Below are 22,344 nucleotides of genomic sequence, written 5' to 3'. Positions count from 1 at the left end.
TGTGCAACCATCACTACGTCCATCTCCAGAACTCTCCGTCATCGCAAACTGAAAGTTTATACTCATTATTCAATAATTCCTCTCTCCCAGCCTGTGGCAACCACCAACGTGTTTCCTGTCTCTATAAATCTGACTTGCTCTAGGTACCCTCTGTAAGTGGAATCATACAGGATTTGTCATTTTCGAGTCTTCTGACATTTATTTTTGCAAGCATAGGTTAAAGCTAAAATCTATCTTATGAGGAAATTTCTTGTGAGAGAATCACTTAGGATAATCCTTGGCACAGAGTGTGCCTGCAACACTTTTGCTTCACTTCATCTGATTTATTTAGAAACGGTGGAAAAGGACACGGATATCGAACGCCTGAAAGAGTGCGCGCCTGCGCTCTGTGCTCTCTAGAGGGCGGACAAGGGCTTTGCGCTGACCCGAGCGAATATCTCGCGAGACTGTCAGACGTGTGGCGTGAGGCGTGGGAGGAAGGTTGTGCTCTCGCGAGAACTCTTCCTTTCGGCCCCTTAACTTGATCGGGCCGGTCTCTCTCCCACGAAGCTTCCACTCCGATCGCCAGGAGCGGCCACTTGGAGCTGGTAAGAACCGCAGTGGCTCGTGGGGCCTGCACGCTTCCTCTAGCCCTCAGGTCGAGGGCTGGTCCGGGGTGCCATGACCGCTTGTTCGCCGGGCATGAGCCTGCGCTTCCCCGCCGGTCTTTACCTCAACCCGTCCGGCCCCCCGGGGTAGGGTGGGAGTGTCACCTTTTCTTGACTGTTGGCTGCTCTGAGCCTGTCCCCTCCCCAGCTCCTGACACGAGCTCTGCCAGGGGATCACCACCTTCCGCCCGCCCGCCTTCTCCCGGCCCCGGGAGTGACAGCAGCAAGGTTTAGCGTGCCCTCGCCAGGGCCTCATGGATGCGAAGAGGTCCCCGTTTTCCAGAAAGGGCGCAGAGCATATCCATTCCCAAACTGTTGGTGAAAACGCGAGGAAGATGATGTTTTTTCGGCCGTCTGTGTGCCAGCACAGCGTTACCTACCCTGTCATGTAATACTCCCCACAATCCGAGAGGTAGCTTGATTCTCTCCTTTTTTACAGAGAAGAGCAAGGTTTGCTCATTCCTTGATTCATCCCACCAGCGATCATTTATTCACTGCCTACGTGTTCAGCCTTTGTTGAGGCCACAGCAATGGGGGGGGGGGAAAAAAGGCACAACGCTTATTTTCGTGAAAGTAAATTCCTGTGGCGGGGTAACAGTAATATAAAACAGTCTTAGTGCCATGTGATGTAGGATGGGATGATGCGATCCAGAATGACAGCGGACAAAGCTGTCTGTCAGACGGAAAAAGCAGCTTTTTCACAATACCTTTTTCCGGTGTTTTCTAATCAGGATAAGGTTCACCATCGCAGAACAGTATTTTGGATAGGTTTATCTTTCCACCGCCCGCTTGGTGATCTGGAAATGTGGTTGTAAGGACTCTTGAGTTATTTCCTGGGGTGAGGATGAGACAGGTAATCATGGTTGCCTCATTTCTGTACTGGGGTCCTAGCGTGACATTTCTGAACTTTAAAGACTGTCAGACCCTTTAAGGAAGACTTATGCAAATGCTACAGTGGTGGGGGTGCACGTGCCTTGCGGTTTATGGTAATTACTTGGTTTGCTCTTTGGAATGTTTGCTAGCTTGCCTCTTTGTTAAGAGAAGTGAGATAATATATGTAAGCTCTAGCCCAGTAATATTCCTTATATTTTATTTTTCCTTCCCCCTCTTCTACGGGACTTTTGTCCTTGGGTGGGCAGGGAAAATCCTAGGGGTTTAAAGTTTTTTTTTTTTTTTTTTAAGATTTTATTTATTTATTTGACAGAGAGAGATTACAAGTAGGCAGAGAGGCAGGCAGAGAGAGAGGAGGAAGCAGGCTCCCAGCTGAGCAGAGAGCCCGATGTGGGACTCGATCCCAGGACCCTGAGATCATGACCTGAGCCGAAGGCAGCGGCTTAACCCACTGAGCCAACCAGGCGCCCCTAAAGTTTTGTGATATTTTGTGTCTAAATAAACCTCTACAATTACATTACTACTGTTGGACAGGTAGGTATTTAAAAAGTGGAAAAGCACAGTGAGCTGTGTAAGGGAAGGAAAATGTGATTCTCAGAGGGGGAGGAGATATCCTATTCTAGAATTACATAGGACACGCCTAGCCATCCGATTTAAATCAGCTTAGCTGTGCCAGAATTTCAGGAACCTGTGGAGGGGCTTCAGAAAACTGCAGAATATTCTGATACATCCCTACCCCCATCTAAAAGTCTCTTGGCTCATGTTTTATAATACTTTCCTTCTGAGAGTAAGGGTTAGCATACTGAAAAAAATTCAGAAACAGTCATCATTGCTGCTGGTGTATTTTTAACTCTCAGTGTCTTATTTCAAGGAATTAGTATGTTCTGCTGAATTTTTGGTGAATCAGTGGCACAAATTCTCCTCTAGGTAGGAAGTTCACCATTGTGCTCAGGGACTGTCATAAGTATATGTCAGAGTAGTCACTCAGTAAATATTTGTTGAGTAAATACATAAACTCTTAGTACTGAAGTGATCCCTTTAACATATATTATGTGGCTAAGGACTTTAGACTCAGACCTGAGATTAAATCTTAGTTCCTCTACCTGGAAGCTTGTGATTATAGGTGATATATATTTAACTTCATCAAGCCTTAGGATCTTTATTTTTATTTTTATTTTCTTTTTAAAGATTTTATTTATCTGACAGAGAGACAGATAACAAGTAGGCAGAGAGGCAGGCAGAGAGGCAGACAGAGAGAGAGGAGGAAGCAGGCTCCCCTCGGAGCAGAGAGCCCCATGCTGTGCTTGATCCCAGGACCTTAGGATCATGACCTGAGCCGAAGACAGAGGCTTTAACCCACTGAGCCACCCAGGTGCCCCTAGACTCTTTATTTTTAATGAATTGTGGTGATAATATGTACTTTAAATGTTTGTGGGGACTAAATGGAAAGTTTAAAAAAGGAACCCTTGGCACATAGATGTATTAAATACTTACTGAATTCATTCAGAAAATATTTATTGAATACCTACTATATAACAGTGTACAAAAAGACAAAGTTCCTTCCTGGGTGGGACTTACCTCCTAATGTGTTTTCTGAAGTGGGGTCAGAAAATAAATGGTTTCTACATGTCAGATTATCATAAATACTGTAGAATATATTAAGGGGGAGTGTATGGAAGAAAGATTTATTTTGTATAGGATAGTGAGGAATGGCTTCACTGCAAAGACAGCCTAAGGAAGTAGTAGTCAGACACCCTAAGGAAGTGAAGGAGTGGGCATATGGATATCTGGAGGAAAGTGCAAGGGCCCTGAGGCAGAAGTATCTTTGGTATGCTGGAGGAGCAGCAAGGAGGCATTTGTGGCTGGACTGAGTAAGCAAAGAGGTGAGGAGAGAGGAGTGGGGAGCAGTCATGAGGTTTCTGTAGGAATACTGGAGAGATACAATGGTGACTTATTAAGTTGATGAGCTACATAATAAAATGTGTTCTTTTATTATCATTCCACCATCATTTAACTCTTACCAGAAGTAATAAAAATAGCTACCTATTATACTAATATAGGTATCCTCTGGTTTTTTTTTTTTTTTTAAGATTTTATTTATTTATTTGACAGAGAGAGATCACAAGTAGATGGAGAGGCAGGCAGAGAGAAAGAGAGAGAGGGAAGCAGGCTCTCCGCTCAGTAGGGAGCCCGATGTGGGACTCGATCCCAGGACCCTGAGATCATGACCTGAGCCGAAGGCAGTGGCCTAACCCACTGAGCCACCCAGTCGCCCTCCTCTGGTTTTTTAAAGCTTGCATTATGCCACTTTGCTTTATGAAAGACCTACATTTGTGTCTGTTTTCGATAAGTGAAAGAAATCCAAAGAGGATTTTGCATTTTATAAAAAAGGGCAAAAACCCAAATATGATATTCAACATTTGTTTTGTTGAGGCAGTATGTAGTATGCGCCCCAGCAGCTAGAGTGGCACCATCAAGCTCCTTCCCTGGGAGTTACACTCAGCATCTCAACATCAGGCCACCACAGCTTTGAACTGTGTCTCTGAGGACCAGTGCTTTATCTCAATTAATTTTGTGCATCTGTTTGACTTTTTCAGTAGCCGGAGCCTCAGACAAGATTTATCACTGTGCATGATATACAATAGAATGTGCTCCTGGTTCAGAGAGCACTTTTTTAGGCATTGCTGAAATCAGTGAATTTAGTACTTCTGTTTGCATACCAGGTAGGTTGCAAGTCTGAAGTGATTATAATCAGGTATGTATGTATGGATTTTATGTATTGGATTAAGTTCAGTTTGATGGAGGCACCATAGATGTCCATGGCATTTTTGTTACTATTCCTGCTACTTTTTAGCTTTCTTAAAGCTTTTATCTACAACTTAGATTTTGGCTTTGTTTTCATTATGGATATGTCTGAATGCTTTGTTTCAGCATAGAACACACAAACAAAGTGAGTGGCCTAGGTGATATGGGGGCCAAGATGCGCACTTTTACTTGAGTAGCTTTAGATAGTGTCTCTAAATAGTGTGCTTGTCAGAGGAGCTGCTGTATAGTTCTTCTCACCTTGTCTTTGCTTGTTAAATTATAATATTTGGTCATAATTTATAAAAATCACATCAAGTCTACAATACCTCAGAGCCTGACATGGTAATCATCCTCTTTGAATTAGGTAGATTCACTGGCAAGAGAATAAAATAGTTATTTTTTTAAAACAGTGTTTCAGCTTTTTTTTTTTTTTTAATTAAGATTTTATTTATTTGGGGCATCTGGGTGGCTTAGTGGGTTAAGCCGCTGCCTTTAGCTCAGGTCTCGATCTCAGGGTTCTGGGATCGAGCCCCACAGGAGGCTCTCTGCTCAGCAGGGAGCCTGCTCTTCATCCCCACCCCCCACCTGCTTCTCTGCCTGCTTGTGAGCTCCATCTGTCAAATAAATAAATAAAATCTTTAAGAAAAAAAAGATTTTATTTATTTGACAGAGAGAGAGAACGCACGCATGAGTGTGCACATATGAGGGAGAAGCAGGCTTCCTGCTGAACAGAGCGCTATGTGCAGCTCTATCCCAGAAGCCTGAAATCATGACCTGAGCCTAAGGCAGATGCTTAACCTACTGAGCCATCCAGGCATCCCTAAAATAGTTATTTTGAAGCCGTTCTTTTTGATTCTGATGTGAATGATTCATTCTAATTCTCTTAGCCATTCTTATCCCAAGTCATCATTCCAGATTTTTGCCTGGCTTGATTATTCATTGGAATCAAGATGTTATTCTCTGGTGGTAGAAGTATGTTTGGGGACACTTGAGACATACTATTCCTCTTACCCAGTGCCTAGAGTGCTCTACAGATGTGGCAGTTTGGTTCAATGAAGGAGTGAACTGACCATATAGGTTAAAAGGTTTTTGATTGCCAGTTTAGTTACAGATAAGAAATTAAGTCTTTTTTTTTTTTTTTTAAATCTTAGTTTCTGACAGTTTTTTTTTTTTTTTTTAAGATTTTATTTATTTATTTGACAGAGAGAGATTACAAGTAGGCAGAGAGGCAGGCAGAGAGAGAGGAAGAAGCAGGCTCCCTGTTGAGCAGAGAGCCCGACGCGGGACTCGATCCCAGGACCTTGAGATCATGACCCGAGCCGAAGGCAGCAGCTTAACCCACTGAGCCACCCAGGCGCCCCGAAATTAAGTCTTTTAATACAAGTACTGATTTCATAAGAACATAATCTTAGGTGTATTTTGAATTTAATTTTGACATTATTGCTAGTCCCCTGGGCTTGAAAGAAGAAAATTATTACTTGTTCACTTCCTGTTGGAAAAAACCACAAGATATTTATCATAAAATTAGGGATAAAATGGTATTATTACTGTGATGGTAGATATTTTCCTATCCTTGACTGTATTATGGGCAGAAGTTTTAAGTTGAAAATAGGGCCCCAGTTCTGAAAGCCAACCAAACTTTTGTGATGTCAGCTAGAATTTCTGTGGTACTGCAAAAATCTTAGGAAAAAAAAAATCCTGAGTTGGCTCAAGTACTTAACTGTGCTCAAGTACAGTTAATATTTCCCCCTTTAACTCAAAGACTTCCTCATGTTTGTGAGTCTCTATAGCTGAACTTTGGCAGGTCTGGACTCAGGAAAGATGCTTTATCTCAGTGCCTGTTCTGGGATCATGGTGTCAGTGGCAATACCCTTGCTAGTTTTGTCTTGTTTGAGAGAAAACTAAAAGTAGCATTACACTAGAAACATTTCCACTTCTGAAAAACCTTCCTGAATTAATGCAGGCCTTAAGTGTGACATCAAGTTGATTATCTATGTTTAATGAAGAACTATACTTAATCTGGCTAGTCTGAACTTGAACATTTGCTTATCATTTATTCATCTATCCATTTATCAAACATAAGTAAAGTCTTTGGTGAATTTAGGGTCACAGCACTGCACAACTTCAGGGACACCATTCTCTTTATGTCAGTGCAATAGAGCATGTAAAGTGAAGAGGGTTGGTAATGCCAGGACACCCTTATCAGGCTATCTGTTCAGCATTAGGGTGTACAAAGCCAAATAAAACATGATACCTTATCCTGGAGGTCTCAGGCTAAGGAGGCAGACATGTAACATGTAATTAGAGTAACATGTTATAGGTGTCATGCTGGAAACCTATACTGATTAGAGTGGGTCCAGAGGAAGGAGCATATAACTCTGTCGGCCCAAACTAGTGAGGAGTGGGGTGCTGGGTCAGGAAAGGCTTCATAGTGGTGGGACTTGAGCATAGTTAGAAAAGCATACAGGTAGGGAGAAGGGAACTAATATTGCTGGTGGAGAGCACTGGGAGAGCCAAGCTGGACAAGGTGAACCAGCCTGGATGACTGTGGATAGAATAGCTGTGTAGCAGGTCACAGTGTGGGGCTGCTCTGAGGAGATAGCAGAAGAATCATGTTGGAGCAAGAAAATAGAGAACTTTATTAACTTTGTAAGAAATTTGGACTTTATTGGCACCTGGGTGGCTCAGTGGGTTGAGCCTCTGCCTTTGGCTCAGGTCATGATCCCAGGGTTCTGGGATTGAGCCCCGCATCGGGCTCTCTGCTTCGTGGGGAGCCTGCTTCTTCCTCTCTCTCTCTCTCTGCCTGCCTCTCTGCCTACTTGTGATCTCTCTCTGTCAAATAAATAAATAAAATCTTAAAAAAAAAAGAAATTTGGACTTTATCCTATAGGCAAGTAGGGAGTCATTGGAGAGTTATAGTTTATGTTATCTCTAAATGAGATGATCTACTAGGAGTGGATGGTTCTCTTGTTCTGAGACAGCATAGAAATCTTGAAGCAGAAGAGAGGTAAAATAGAAACATTTTATAAGGCTGTAAGGGCAAATAATGAAGTTTAAGGGCCTACAAAGTAGTTTGAATACAGAATTCTTCTAGATTTCTTTTTTTAAAGATTTTTTTATTTTTCCGGGCGCCTGGGTGGCTCAGTGGGTTAAAGCCTCTGCCTTCGGCTCAGGTCATGATCCCAGGGTCCTGGGATCAAGCCCCACATTGGGCTTTCTGCTTAGCAGGGGGCCTGCTTCCTCCTCTTTCTCTCTCTTTCTCTCTCTGTCTGCCTCTCTGCCTACTTGTGATCTCTGTCAAATAAAAAAATAAAATCTTTAAAAAAAAGATTTTTTTATTTATTCACTTGAGAAAGAAGCAAGAGCATGAGCTGGGAGGAGGAGCAGAGGAAGAAGCACACTCCCCACTGAGCAGGGAGCACTACCGAGGCTTGATCCTAGGACCCGGTGATCATGTCCTGAGCTGAGGGCAGACATGTAACCACTGAGAAACCTAGGCACCCCTGGAATTCTTCTGGGTTTTTATGACTTTTTCCTCCACAGTCTTTATGTTTATATAAAATTGAATAAATCACATCATTTAATAACAACTAAAGCTGGCATAAGCTGACAGAACACTAACTCTCAGTTACTGTAACTCAGGAATTCAAGTGAGGGAGAGCTGGCGCATTTAGTGTGTGGAGGCGCTGGTCAGGATCTTTTAGAGAGGGTGTAGAGACTACCGGTTATGTAGGTGATAGCACAGTTTCTACTGTATTTACATTGTGAGTATTTTATAGGGGCATCTAAAAGATGAAAGTTCTTGACATCAGTTATATTTTGATAGAGAATTCCTCCTTTCTAGCCATTTGACTTCAAGTACAAAAGGCCAGAAAATTTAAACTTTAATCATTTAGAAGTATGTCTAATTTTTCATCTTTACAAAATGTGTTATCCAATGAAGAAGAAATTGTTTTCTCCTTATTTCTGGTAATTAATATCTGAAACGGGATCCCAGAAACTTTGTGCATCGTAAATAAAACAGAGCCTCCACAAAGTCTGTTCATCTGAAATCTGAGGGTTTCTTAATTGAAGGTGATGGCCATTAGTGTTTCCTTTGTCTTTTTTCATATGGTTTTGCTTTACTCTTACTATTTACAAAAATAAAACTATTTTTATTTGTGTATGCACATGAAACCATGAGCATAGACAAGAGCAAATTTTTTACATTAATAAAATGGATTGAAAGGGAATGACTAGTGCTGTCTAGATTTTGTCTTCTGGCCTGATTGGATATACAGGCTGTAAGGGTTGTTTTTGGAGAAAAGGACACCAAATTAGTCGTACTCTGAGCATGATAATCAAACAGGAATACTGTATGCCAGGTACTGTCGTAAACATTTTACATATAATTCATGTAATTCTCATTGAGTTGGCGACAGTAATAATGGACACCTGGAACAAAAGGCGAGGGCTGAACTCCAGCTGTGCTGACAGTGGTTATCTCGGAGGCATAAACTACTGGGCAGGGACATTCCAAGAATAACTCGGTAAGCCTTCAAAAGACCCACGGTTGTTATTTCTCTGTAGTGAAGAGCAGCAAAATCCTTAAGCCGTAGACGCCTTGACGACTTGGAGCGCGGAGCGGGGTGGACAGAGGCTACGAGCTGGAGCATCTGGGGCGAGGGGAGTTTGGAGAGCGGCCCCTGGGAACCGGCTTCCGGAAGCGGCGGGGCGGGGCGGGAGGAGCCACGCCCGAGCTCAGCTAGCTGCTGCGGGGGCCTGGGGTTGTCGGGGGAGGGGAGGTGCCCGAGTGGGCGGAGCCTCTCTGCTCGTCCCCGGCGCCGACGTGCGCGCTCCCAGCCGCCGAGGTCTGCGGCCAGTATCAGGCGGGGTGGGACGTGGCTCGTGGCCTCGGGAACCTTCGGCACTCCAGTCGTGGTCAAAGCGGCTCCGGTTCGGCAGGCTGGTCGCGCGGCGGAGACCCGCCTGTGAGGTTCGTCGGGCAGCCCAGGGGCGCTGCCGGAGCGCTTGGAGTCTCTTACCACGCTGTGGTGGGGAAGGGGGCTCTGCGGCCCCGGCTGTGCGCATGCGTGCTGAGCGGTGACCCCCCTGAGGGCTGCGGGTTCCAGGGACCGTACCGCGGCTTCGTAGGGCTACTGTGCTCTTAGAAAGTGTTGGGGAACCTGGAAAGTTGCATGAATCATTGTTGCTTTTAACTAGAAAAGTCTTACTTGGCATTAGGTGGGGAATTTTGTAGTCGGTTTGTAGTTACTGCTTCGGAAAGATGATGTGCTCGGTTGCTGTAGTTAACAAGTATACAGCGAAGTAAACTCTGAAGTGTAAATCTTAAAATATGCTATCGTGATTTCATGGTTACTTATTTTGCGTAAGTCTCTTCAGGTATTAACCTTTATTTGCGAGGTGTAAAAAAAGTTACGGAGAATCAGATCCTGAATTTCAAAAATACTTGTGTTCGTAAAGAATTAAAAGTGGGCTGAGGCTAGGGTAGGACATACATAGCATTTGAGTGAATGAACTGTGAAATAAAAAAATAACTTTTTTTTTAAACAATAACGTGTGATGAAGAAATGTCTCAAGGTAATGTGGAATATTAATTCATAATTAATAACTTTTTTCCGGAAAATTTGTACATTCTAATCTATATTGTCTCATCAAAGATAACCAGATTGGCAGTATTTCAGATTTAGTAATCCATACAACACAGATGTATGCTGTGGATTGTTTTTTCAGGGCGTGGGCTTCTAGCAATGATTTGGATGCCAGGAAAATAAAAAGTGGAAAATTTTTTTTGGAGAGGAGGGGCAGGTGGGAAGGGTGACAGACAGTGAGAGCTGGAAGGTGCAGTTAGAGATGACCTGGCCTAGCCTTCAGATAGACAAATGGAACTTTGATTGTGATACAGATGAGGGATCAGAATCAAGGTCGCTTGCTGTGTCCTTCGTACTTGGCACTGGTATTTGGCAGTGTTTTGATTATTCCGAAACTATCTTGACATGCACAGGTACTATTTGTTAGCATTATCCAAGGAAGAAGTTCTAAATATCGTCATAATTTCATTGGGGAGGGTATGTACTATGGTGAGTGCTGTGAATTGTGTAAGACTGATGAATCATAGAGCTGTATCCCTGAAACAGGTAATACATTATATGTTAATGTCGTAATTGTCATAATTTATTGAGGACTATGAAAATGGACAGAATCTTAGTGGAAGTTATTCCAGTAGCATGCCATTGGAATGTTCATTCTTGGTTTTTTTTTTTTTTTTTGAATGTTAATTTCAAACTTTAGTATTGGCAAATAAAAGTAATTTGTGGGTGATAAGACACTAAAGGAAGAACAAGCTGGTCAGAGAGCATCCAGGACTAGACCTTAGGAACTTTAGTTCTGCACTCAAATGCTCTACCACTGAGCTATACCCCCTGGAACTTTAGTTCTGAACTCAAGCCTGTGGTCTTTAGATGGGTTGTTTAAATTGTGTGGGCCTTAGTGGCTTCATCTGTAAAATGAGAACAGTCTACAAAAGAGATGGCTAAGAGATTTTCAGCTTCAAAGTGTGGTTTGTGCTGGTCACTAGAGGGTTATAGCTTTTTGGAAATTTTATGGTTAAACCACATGATAATGATTTAGCTTCATTTGTGGTTGGTTGCTCAATCCTGGTTTCATGATCTTTGGAATTCATAATTAGATTTGTGCAAAGATAGCATGTATAGTTTGTAGAACTCTTTGGGGAGAGCTCTAGGTTTTTCTGGAGCTTTCTTTATATGAGGGGTGCGTATATCTCTCCCTCCTCCTTCCTCCTCCCCTCCAAACCTAGTAGGACAGGAACCCTAGAGGCAGGAAAGTTTTAGAAGCACTTAAACTTTTGACTTTGTCTAAAAAAATGTACATTTAAAACAGTCTTCTGTTGAAGGTGGTGGGGCAGTGACAGATGGGCTCTAAAGACCCTTATTAACAAGATGACTGCATTGAAGGATAACATGTGAAAACATGTGATAAATATGTGGGGAAAATCAGTTTTGTAACTTAAATCTCATCCTGCCTTCTGTTCATAGCTGATAAAGAGAAAACCCAGTTTGTGTACTTTTGCCATTTTTTGTTCCTATTGGATAGTTTTTTATAGTACTTGTAATGGAATTCAGAAGACCTAATAATAGCACTTATATGCATTTGACTTTGCCACCTGTGTGATCTGGAGCTTGGGTTTGGCATTGTGAAGTACATTTTAATTTATTATTTATATACTTATTTTTTAAAAAAGATTTCGGTTTTTTTTTTTTTTTTTGGTCAGAGGGAGCGCAAGTGTACACAAGCAGGGGGAGCAGCAGGCTCCTCGCTGAGCAAGGAGCCTGATGTGGGACTTGATCCTAGGACTCAGATCGTGACCTGAGCCGGAGGCAAACACTTAACCGACTGAGCCACCCAAGTGTCCCAGTACATCTTAATTTAATTTTATTGATTGCATTTTACACTGTGCCAGGCATTATGGCATTCCATACAAATGATGAAGACCTAACAATGGGAAATTTGGCACAAGTGAAAGTTGGTTAATAATTGGAAAGACAGCTAAATATGCCTTGCATGTAACTTTTAAGTGCAAAGTGAAGCAACTTTTGGTAATGAGGTGACACTAGCTCTCCACGTATGAGCCAGCAGTTCAGTTGTGTTGCACAGGTATTGTTCAGGGTCTTAACAGTGTGCACTAAGTATACACTAATGCCTGTGCTTAAAACAGGTCAGTTTTACAGTGTGAAAAAGAAGTTAGCAAAATAGTTACAGCTGGCCTTTTGAGGGTTAAAAAAAAATTCCACAAAGATTTCTGTCAAATTTAGTTACGGAGGCCCTTCCTTTTTAGAGGTCATTATGGGGAAACAGATTGAGATAGCGAAATAACAGGGAAGTTACAAAGTTTCCTGAATCTTTCAGTTTCTTAGAGGATCTCTAGTTCCTCAGTATGTATCTTTCCCTGAGATTCTCAAAAGAAAGCCTATTCGGTTTCTTCTTCCCATCATTTTATTTAAGGATGGGGGTCATACCACTTTTGTCCCTTCCCAGCTTTTAGCTAGCTATGTGGTCCTGAACCCTAGGCTTGCAGGTACAGTCTAGGCCAGAAGTCACTTGCTTTCAGATGAAGAGCCAGCCTTTTGGGGGACTCTACACTGGGTAGGCAGCCATTCAGCCAAAGCTGGCTTCTTTGAGAAGGTCTCTGCCTTCAGAACTGACAGGAAGTTCTTTCACGTGTTTCCTCAGATGTCTCCTGGTAATCCTCCTCTACTCCCTTTGGGTGATTCTGAACAAATCTAAGTCTTTTCAAGCGGTCACCAAGTATTTGAGTGTCGTAATCAAGTCCTCGCAGAGACTTATCTAGGCTAAACAGCTTCCCTTCCTGGAGAAATTTTTCATGGTTTGAAGGTCCCTTTGCCTGTTCTAAACTGTGTTAATCAGAAAGAAATTTTAAATTTAGTTAATAAACATGGAACAGCTTAGTCCTGTGACAACCACTATACTGTTGGTAAATGCAAACAGTCTGTTTTCTCTCGGACCCAGCACAGTGCTAATTCATATAGAGGTTACTTTCAATTAAAAATCTTCATCCTTTTAAAAAACATTTTATTCTCTTCCACTTTGTCCTCCCCCATTCAAGTTTTAAAAATTTACATTTTGTTTTATCAAATTTAACAGCTGTGTAGAGATTGTTGTGGAATCTTTTTATCAAAGTCACTTGTTAACTGCAACTGTAATATCTGCTTTCTGTTTTTTTTTTTTTTTTTTTTTAATCCATGTAATTAGGGAAAACGGGAGTTTGGGGGAAAACATACCTCTAAAAACTTTATAGACTGGCTTCATTCAGTCTATTCTTTTGAGTTGTTTGTCATTCTTCTATTCTTTTGAGTTGTTTGTAAAAAATAATCTTAGGATTCCATTTAGTTGTACCTGTTTATCTCATATTCACTTGTCCCCAAAGATAGGATATCACCTGACACAGGACATACTGTTGAGCATCCAGATAGAGTGTGGCTGCAGGACTACATTGAGTGGCTGGTTTAGTAGAATTGTCCAAGAAGGAGATAACTTTGATGTCATTGGGCTTAGTGAACACCTGCTGGGTTACATTGATTACTGCTTTTCTCTAAGTGTTTAGAAACTATCTCTGATTCTAGATCTATCTAAGATAGACACCACACTTCTTCCAGTGGTTTTTGTCAAACTTTTGCTTCATTGTTTTTCCAACCATCTCTGTCTCAGTCTCTTATCATTTTATCATTGCTTGTGTGCTGTTCTTTCCACTTCTGTTTCTTATCTCTTGTAAACCTTAGATGATTAGAAAACTCTGTAATTTCCCATACCAGTTCCTGTAAGCACCTCCCTTATATCAGAATCCTTTGAAATTACTTTGTTAGATTTACATTCTTGAGAGCATCCTACCTATGAAACCATTCCTAAAGCCTTTCTAAATTAAAAAAAAAAAGTCCCACCTTAAAGAAAATAATTTAAAATTTCCATTTTCCTAATCAATTTAGGTAAATGCCAGATCCAAACAATGTTCTTAATTCTCCTTACCGAGTTAGTAGTTTTTAGTTGCTTTTCAAAGTAATTACGGATCCTTCTAGACCTTTCAGAACAAGAACATGTGCCCCCTATGTGTGTTATAAATAGAAACTTGCACCGTAGTATTCTTTTAACTTCTTGGAGGCCATATGCCATATCAGTTCAGGAAAATTAGTGCTTTTTTTTTTTTTTTTTTTAGGAATAATCTGTTCACATTTAAAATGTCACTAAAGTACATGCATAGAATTGTAGGGTAGGAATGCAGTAGTGGTGGGCAGGGAAGAAGAGGCAGTATTTATTAAGGGTATACTATGTGCCAGGTCTGTGTTGGAGGTAATCTAAGTAAGTTAGTAATTGGGAGCTGGTTGGAATGATCATTTGGGGGATGATTGAAAGGTGGTTTTTGGTTGTAATTACAGTACAATTTAGATTGTTCTTCTTTTTTTTCTTTCAAAGGAACAGTGAGCAGAATGAGTACCTCACAGGACCAGAGTGGCTGCTCCAGTACTAGAGAGCCCCTTTTGAGGTGTTGTGATGCACGGAGGGACTTGGAGCTTGCTATTGGTGGAGTTCTCCGGGCTGAACAACAAATTAAAGATAACCTGCAAGAGGTGTGACATGTGCTTTTTTCTTCCCTTGTCTGGACTCTCAGCGCAGGGCTAGAGTATGGCTAAGGGCTTGGCTTCTCTGTGCCAACCAAAAAGTTTCACCTGATGCCTTGCATGGTATGCCTGAAATGTTGGTACCTTTGATTCCCAAGTGAAATTAAGCAGATGGTAGAAGAGTCTGAAAAACCTTGTACTACCTTAAAGAGTTCAGTTCAGCATGCATTTTTTAATTGCTCCTCTGTGTGGTCCCTGTGCCAGGTACTGCCCTCAGTTAAAAATAACAAAATGAATGAGTACCATACTTCCCAGCTGTGTGTCCTTGATGCATGAAGGGTGGTACTTCATCATGTCCCCTGCCATCTTTTAACTTAGCGGTGGCATGGTTTTGGCGGTGGCATGGTTCTGTAAATAACTTTATCTGTTAGATCAAGCCAGAATGAAATCTCTTTGTTCCATTGACCTAATATTATTCTGTTGGTGAGTGGGAAGACCATGTATTACATGACTTTGAAATACAACTTTATTATACAGAAAAAAATTGTTTTAAAATAGTTTCTTATGTGAATTTTCATGGATAATTTATAGCTGTTCTGATTTCTGTCCTTCGGATTTTTATATTTGTTCTTTTTTGAATTGCTGTTTATGCTTCCAGAAACATTTAGTTTGTAGGTCTACTTAAACTGTCTGTCCTTGTGGTCTTCTGTCTGTTCACAGGTAGTCGCACATCTCTTTACTGAATTGGCCTCTGTAAATAGATGGTTCATTCATAGAATGAGAAAAGGGATAAGGGCCAGCTATTAAAACTCCTATCTTACTCCACTGGCAAATTTGTAAGACTTTAGGTTTTCAACTTGTATGGAAAACTGAGGGGGATCAGCATTACATGATCTGTCCTTTTATTTTCTCTTGATTACTTTAGGTCATCCAATTAAACCTGCTAATCTTTGGAGAGAGGGGGTATTGAAGGAGGATTTTAGAGCTTATGAATGCTTTTATGGCTGGAATTCTTAAACTGGGTCCATGGTTTTGCTTTGGGGACCATAAATTCCAGAATTAACGGGCAAAATTTTGAGTATATAATATGTATTTTCTGGGGAGATGCTCCATAGATATGATTGGATGACGAAAAAGATTTGTGATCCCCTCCATAAGCTTAAGAAACTCACCATTCTGTGGGAAACACCATTCTTTGGGCTTCTTAACAGCAGTGAGGCTAATAGGATATGTTTCCTAGGTCAAAGCCCAGATTCACAGCTGCATAAGCCGTCACCTGGAATGCCTTCGAAGCCGTGAGGTGTGGCTGTATGAGCAGGTAGATCTCCTCTATCAGCTTAAAGAGGAGACACTTCAGCAGCAGACCCAACAGCTCTACTGGGTAAGGAGGCTGCAAGGCAGTAATCAGTTTGAGTATGGTTTCTGGTTTCCAAAGAATATCTTTCCTATAATGTAGCATTAATAAAGATCAGGTATAAGTTTAATTTCAAGTGCTGTTTGTTAACTTGGATATATTTGGTGCTTTTAGTATCACTGGCTACATGGTTCTGTTTTTTTTTACAGTTACTGGGCCAGTTCAATTGTCTTATTCATCAACTAGAGTGCACCCAAAACAAAGATCTAGCCAATCAAGTTTCTGTGTGCCTGGAGAGGTAAAGATATTTTTTACTTGTTTTGAATTTTGGCTCTTTGATTTGATGTATGTATGTTATTTTTAAAAATATTTTATTTATTTATTTGAGAGCGATATCAAGAGAGAGCAGGAGTGGGGGGCAGTTGGGGCGGGTGGGGAGAGGGAGGAAACAGGCTCTCCGCTGAGCAGGGAGCCTGATACGGGGTTTGATTCTAAAAGCCCCAAATCATAACCTGAGCCCGAGGCAGATGGTTGACCAACTGAAGCACCCAGCTGCCCCAACTTCGATGTATTTAAAAAACAAGCCAATTTTGTGTCTTATAGTATGTCTTGGATTTAACCTGACCTCTCTTTTCCTGTGATAAGATCATCTGACTTTATATACTTAATATTATACCTGATGGTACATAGTGAAGTCATCTGCCTTTGATGAGTTTCTTAGAAAAGTAAAGTACAGTCATTTCAAATCCTTCACACTTTGGCTTTTGTTTTAGATTAAAATCATTATTCCTTAAAAATAGATTTTGTTTATTTTTTCTCCAGACTGGGCAATTTGACCCTCAAACCCGAAGATTCGACTGTCCTGCTGTTTGAAGCAGACACAACTGCTCTGCGTCAGGCCATCACCACGTTTGGATCTCTCAAGACCGTTGTGAGTAGTGTTGATCTCTGATAATTCATAGAGCACTTCTCAGACCTATGGACTCACAGATGGTCTTGGAAATTTTTGCTGTGAATAGTGGCTTTCTTGAGCATTTGCTATGCTTCAGAAGTTTCATGTTCTGATTAAGTTGATAGAGCATTAGGCTGGTAGTTCTTGGAATGTGGAACTGACTCACTTAAAATCTCCAGAATTCATCTTGTATCCTTTTACATAACTTTTGACATTTTTCTTATAAAATCTATGACTTGAATGGTCTTTAAAATAAAAAACCAAACAAGGTCTCATTTGGGTCTTGTAAAAGCGGTAATACTACCAGTTCTGGTGAAGAATTCTCTTGTATAGTGAGTTATGTAGTAGAGAATTCTCAGATTTCATAACTATTTGTGTAGGTCATTGAATTTAGTGTAAAGAATATTCTAGTGAAATGATAATGCTTTGCTTATTACTTTTGAAATTGAGGAATTACAGTTTCACCTTTTTGGGATGAAAGCATAATGTTAATAAATGTGATTAATTTCCTTTCATTTTATAGCAAATTCCTGAGCACCTGATTGCTCACGCTAATTCATCGAATATTGGGCCTTTCCTGGAGAAAAGAGGTTATATCCCATTGCCAGAACAGGTAAAATGTCATTTTTGTTTCTGGTAACTAAGTTATTACTTGGCTTATATGTCTTTTGGCTTTTGAGTAAATCACTTTTATTTATTTACTTTTTGATACCATTTATTTGCAAAATGGCACCAGTGGAAATAAGTTAATTTATGCAATTAAACACTCCCTTTGAGACTGAATGTCAGATAGAAATTTAGAGGTTTTATAGGTGTTAGAGAAAAAGGCAATTGTTGTCAATTAGTTCATAAGACATATTATCATTAGCTCTCTGATTGGGGTAGTTCTCTCTTAGGGAACCTTCTCTTTATAATTCTTAAGGCAATGTGAATAGGAATGTTAGATGTTTTGAATTGAGAGCAACCCTGGAGATGAGCTATACTTCTTGTTTTATAATTGTTAAGATGGAGGGTTAGGGAAGTCATGTGATATGTGCGGGGTCAGTGGGAAGCCAAAATTAGAAAGTGTGGATCTCCTGCTTTTCTGGTGAACCTTCCATGGCATTTGGCATTGCCTTGTTAAGCAGCAGAGTATTATGTGATTAGCAGAAGTCAGCATCCAGCACCACAGCTGTCTCTCTCAGTGACTGGCTCCTTGGAAGCAAACCTGCCAGTGGTCGTCAGGCTCCTTACATCCCCAGCACCAACCTCCAGGACTGGCTCACCCAAAAGCAGACGTTGGAGAACAGTCAGGTGTGTTGCTGCCTTTATTGTTTCTGAGGTAGACGCAGTAGTAGTAGATGGTTTTAGTTTTTAACTATGGTTTATGTCTTTGTTTGGTTTTTAGTTCCAAGCTGAAAATATTTTTATAACTCTTTATTACAACAGTGATACCTCTTCACTACAGATAGAAAACTTAGAAAACAGAACCATAAGGAAATACAAACTCATAATCCCAAAATTCAGAGCTAATTACTGTAACACTTGTTTATATACTTCCATTTTTCTCTGTGTACATATACTTCAGAAACATGATTCTGTAAATCCTGTTTTGATTGGATTTTTTCCACTAGTAGAGCACAAATATGTTTATCTTTAATTTCTTCCATAAAATCCTTAATAGCATATAATATTTTATTGATTGGCTCTAACTTAAACTCTAGTTTTTTAGGTATAAACAGAGTTCCCCTAAACAGCCAGGAGTTCGTTTGTGCACATTCTTGATTAGTAAAATCCTAGAAATTGCATTTCTAGATTATAATTCTGCATACCCTTCAAGACTTTGGATACATATCGCCAGTTTGACTTTCCAGGAAGTTGGTACCAGTTTATATTCAGAAGAACATGTAGCAGAATATTGAGGGTGCTTCCTTCCCTGAAACTTCTTGAATAGTGACAATCATATTTATAAGTTCCTTTTTTCTCCAGATTTGATACAAAGTAGCAGTTTTACTTGTTTTGAAGTTTCTTTGCTTATGGAGGTTGAATATTTTTCATGTTTATTAGTCTTCCTGGATGAGTTGCCTAATCATATTCTTTGTTCATTTTTGTCTTCTTTATTCATAAAGATTTAAAAAAATATATATTTTATTTATTTGACAGAGAGAGATCACAAGTAGGCAGAGAGGGGAAGCAGGCTCCCTGCTGAGCAGAGAACCTGATGTGGGACTTCATCCCAGAACCCTGAGATCATGACCTGAGCCGAAGGCAGAGGCTTAACCCACTGAGCCACCCAGGCGCCCTCTTCATAAAGATTTATTACGTAGAACTGCCAGACTCTTTTCTATCAAATATGCTACAAGTACTCTCTCCTACTTTATCTTTACTATTTTTTTAACTTTTTTTAAAACTGCAGAAAATTAATTTTTTTGTTATTCACGTATATAAATATTGCAGTAGAGAAATCCTGTCTCTTGGCCTTATCTATGTAAATTTAGAAACACTGGGCAGTGTAATAAATGTGCAGATAGAACTCTTATCATTGAATTCCAAAGCAGCCATAATGTTCTTTTGAACTAATACTGTGTACTTCTTGTGTAGACTTCTGCCAGAGCCTGCAATTTCTTCAGTAATGTCTGGGGCAACGTAAAGGGCTTAGAAAACTGGCTCTACAAGAGTCAGCAACAAGAGGTTCCTGAAAAGCCAACTTCCCAAAAGTGTAACAGCCATTCTACCACCAGTTCTTACTCTGTTGAAATTGAAAAGGTTGGAGACCTGGACCTTCTTGATCAAGATGAGATGGACCTTTCTGATTGGCTGGTGACTCCTCAGGAATCCCATAAACTGGAGAGGCCTGGGAATGGCAGCTGTGAAACCAGTGAGAAGTTGAAGCTCCTGTTGCATGTGTTCCAGGAGCCCTACAGTGTGAATGATTGGCTTGTCAAGCCCGATTCCTGTACCAATTGTCGGGGCAACCAGCCCAAGGGTGTAGAGATTGAAAACCTAGGTAATCTGAAGTGCCTGAATGACCATTCTGAGGCCAAGAAACCCTTGTCTACTCCGAGCCTGATTACGGAGGATTGGCTTGTTCAGAACCATCAGGACCCATATAAAGTAGAAGAGGTATGCAAGGCCAACGAGCCCTGTACAAGCTTTGCAGAGTGTGTGTGTGATGAGAACTGTGAGAAGGAAGCTCTGTGTAAATGGCTTCTGAAGAAAGAAGGAAAAGACAAAAATGGTATGCCGGTGGAACCAAATCCTGAGCCTGAGAAGTGTACAGATTCCCTGAGTATGTGGCTCTGTCCTTCCAGAAAAGAGGCAACACAACAAGCTAAGATGTCAAAGGCAGTGGCTCCTTCTAGAATTGCTGATTCCTTCCAAGTCATAAGGAACAGTCCTTTGTCAGAGTGGCTCATCACACCCTCATGCAAAGAAGGTTGTCCCAAAGAAGTGCCTAGTATTGAAGATAGTGCTGGCAAGCAAAAGCTTATGAACCCGGTGGCCACTTCGTGGTGTCCCTTAAACACAGCTGACTGGGTCTTGCCAGGAAAGAAAATGGGAAACCTCAGCCAGTTAACCTCAAGAGAAGACAAGTGGCTACTTCGAAAGAAGGCCAAGGTGAGCACACATCAAAATAACACCATTTGAACTATAGTTAGTAGATTTGTACGTTTTTTGTACTTTTTTTCTTTTTCTTTTAAAAAGGAAAATTTTACAAGAGACAGAACAGGAACACAAGCAGGGAAAGTGGGAGAGGGAAAGCAGGCTTCCCTCAGGGCAGAGAGCCTGTTGTGGGGCTCAATCCTAGGACCGTGGGATCATGACCTGAGCTGAAAGCAGATGCTTAACCATCTGAGCCACTCAGGGGCCCTGATTTATACTTTAATCATGAATCTTGTAAAGGGGCCAGATCCTTAAATATGTTAAATGTTATTTGGCCTGTTAATTTTGATGGAATATTAGTGATTCATACTGAAATTTTGGTGTATTTTCCAGACCCCTAATTCCCATCCTGCAGGAAACAAAAAAAGGAAAACAAAACAAAACCCAGACTGTTATTGGCTGTTTATGGAAAAGCCATAAACTGTTGTACCGTTGCTCTTGCTTATTAGAATGGCCAACATTTACAACATTATTACAACATCGCAAAATATTCCTTACAGACACTACACTATTTGGAAGATGAGTTAGGTTGGGTCTCTTGCCTCCCAGCTGTCATGTAGCAACCCACCCTTATTGTCTTCTTGCAGGAAGTATTACTTAACTCACCCCTACAGGAGGAACATAACTTTCCCCAAGACCGTTACGGCCTCCCAGCAGTTTGTGACCTCTTTGCCTGTATGCAGCTTAAAGTTGACAAAGAAAAGTGGTTATATCGAACTCCTCTACAGGTGTGTACATTCCATTAGTGTTAAAAAAGCGAGATTTTAGCTGTTTGTAAATGTTTTGTCTTCACTGGGAATTAACAGGACCCATTGAACTATATTCCTGTTAATGGCATGTATGCTAGGCAAGTGAGAGTGGCTGGGGGGGCGGTGGTGGGGATCATAACAGTTTTTCAGGTATTTCAGTTGAACTTGCTTTATGAAATAACTCGGACATACTTGAAAGTGACCCTTCAAGATGATAAAACTGTTGGGAATTTTCAGAGCCTGTGTGGATTTTATCAGTCTATTTAGAAATAAATCCGCTCTAAGGAAGGTTGTGGGAGAGATGTGCTTTTATCCTACAGTGAAGTGACTCTAATCTTTGGACTTTTCTTTATAGATGTGAAAGAATGGAACACGAGTCAAGCAGCTTTTCTGCAAATTCTCACATCCATGGGCCGAGTGACTGTGTGGCTTACCAAATCATTGTGTTTCTGGGTCTGACCAGTCAGCTTAGTTCCTTTCCTGTCTAATTTTTAGCTAGTGAAGAGAAATAAGTCATCAAATTATGAGTTACTGTGTAAAAGAAAAAGGCTGTTTGTTGATGCTAAGGTGATTCAGTTCCTTCTTACAGAAGTATTAACTCAGCCCTACACTAGAAATAGCATCTTGGTGGATAGGTCTTTTTCATAAGCCTCTACAGCTCCTTAGATTGGATTGTTACTAGAAGTACATTAAAACACTGTAGTTTTAAAAATGAAATAGTTGTATAATCAAGGCGTGTTGATGTATTGGAAAGCTAGTAAGCTTCCCTAAACTTTTGATTGTCCTCCTTTAGATGCTTCCCTTGCTGTGGGTTTTCTTCCATTGGTGGTGGAAATGATTCTTCTGTTTAATATATAGTGTATTTCACACAAATAGTTAACCTTGCCAATGTAGTGATTTTTTTTTTTTCCCCTTACCAAAATGTGTATTAACAATCTTGGCCATTTTGGACATTAATTACAAAACATTTTAACTTACATGTCCGATTCTACATTATTTTTCTCTTTTGAAAGATTCAGCTACTGCAAATTTTGTCTTTTTCCCTTTTCTAAATATTATTATTAAAGTATCTAGTGAGCTCTAAAAGAGCTCCATTATTGCTTCAAGACTGTAGTTAGGGTAGTCCTAGCCACTTTCAAAATATTCTGAACTA

General features: G+C 40.7%; 1 protein-coding gene across 4 annotated transcripts; it reads left to right on the top strand.

The window, feature by feature from the left end:
- Positions 1-481: 481 nt before the first annotated feature.
- On the top strand, positions 482-21,637 carry NCOA4 (nuclear receptor coactivator 4). 4 transcript variants are annotated; one of them, XM_044240017.1, is made up of 11 exons: positions 493-587; positions 4,136-4,261; positions 14,349-14,503; positions 15,735-15,875; positions 16,058-16,146; positions 16,671-16,779; positions 17,324-17,413; positions 17,947-18,093; positions 19,381-20,397; positions 21,030-21,170; positions 21,547-21,637. In XM_044240017.1, exons 3-11 carry the CDS (start codon positions 14,363-14,365, stop codon positions 21,550-21,552), a joined length of 1,881 nt encoding a protein of 626 aa, XP_044095952.1. In that variant the 5' UTR covers positions 493-587; positions 4,136-4,261; positions 14,349-14,362; the 3' UTR covers positions 21,553-21,637. The 4 variants fall into 4 exon arrangements, with proteins under 4 accessions (XP_044095955.1, XP_044095951.1, XP_044095952.1 ...); XM_044240020.1 differs by lacking the exon at positions 4,136-4,261 and having other exon boundaries at positions 482-587; positions 17,950-18,093; XM_044240016.1 differs by lacking the exon at positions 4,136-4,261 and having other exon boundaries at positions 482-587.
- Positions 21,638-22,344: the final 707 nt, after the last annotated feature.

The sequence above is a fragment of the Neovison vison genome, chromosome 2, assembly GCF_020171115.1.
Source record: "Neovison vison isolate M4711 chromosome 2, ASM_NN_V1, whole genome shotgun sequence".
NCBI lineage: Eukaryota > Metazoa > Chordata > Mammalia > Carnivora > Mustelidae > Neogale > Neogale vison.
Note: the sequence above shows the minus strand (reverse complement) of the source record. Positions and strands in the feature narration are given on the sequence as shown.

Excerpts from the sequence above, each read along its gene's own strand:
- NCOA4 (XM_044240016.1), top strand. The coding sequence starts at position 14,363 with ATGAGTACCTCACAGGACCAGAGTGGCTGCTCCAGTACTAGAGAGCCC. Across the intron at positions 16,147-16,670 it reads GTTTCTGTGTGCCTGGAGAG|ACTGGGCAATTTGACCCTCA; the intron begins GTAAAGATATTT and ends TTTTTTCTCCAG. Across the intron at positions 16,780-17,323 it reads TTGGATCTCTCAAGACCGTT|CAAATTCCTGAGCACCTGAT; the intron begins GTGAGTAGTGTT and ends TTCATTTTATAG.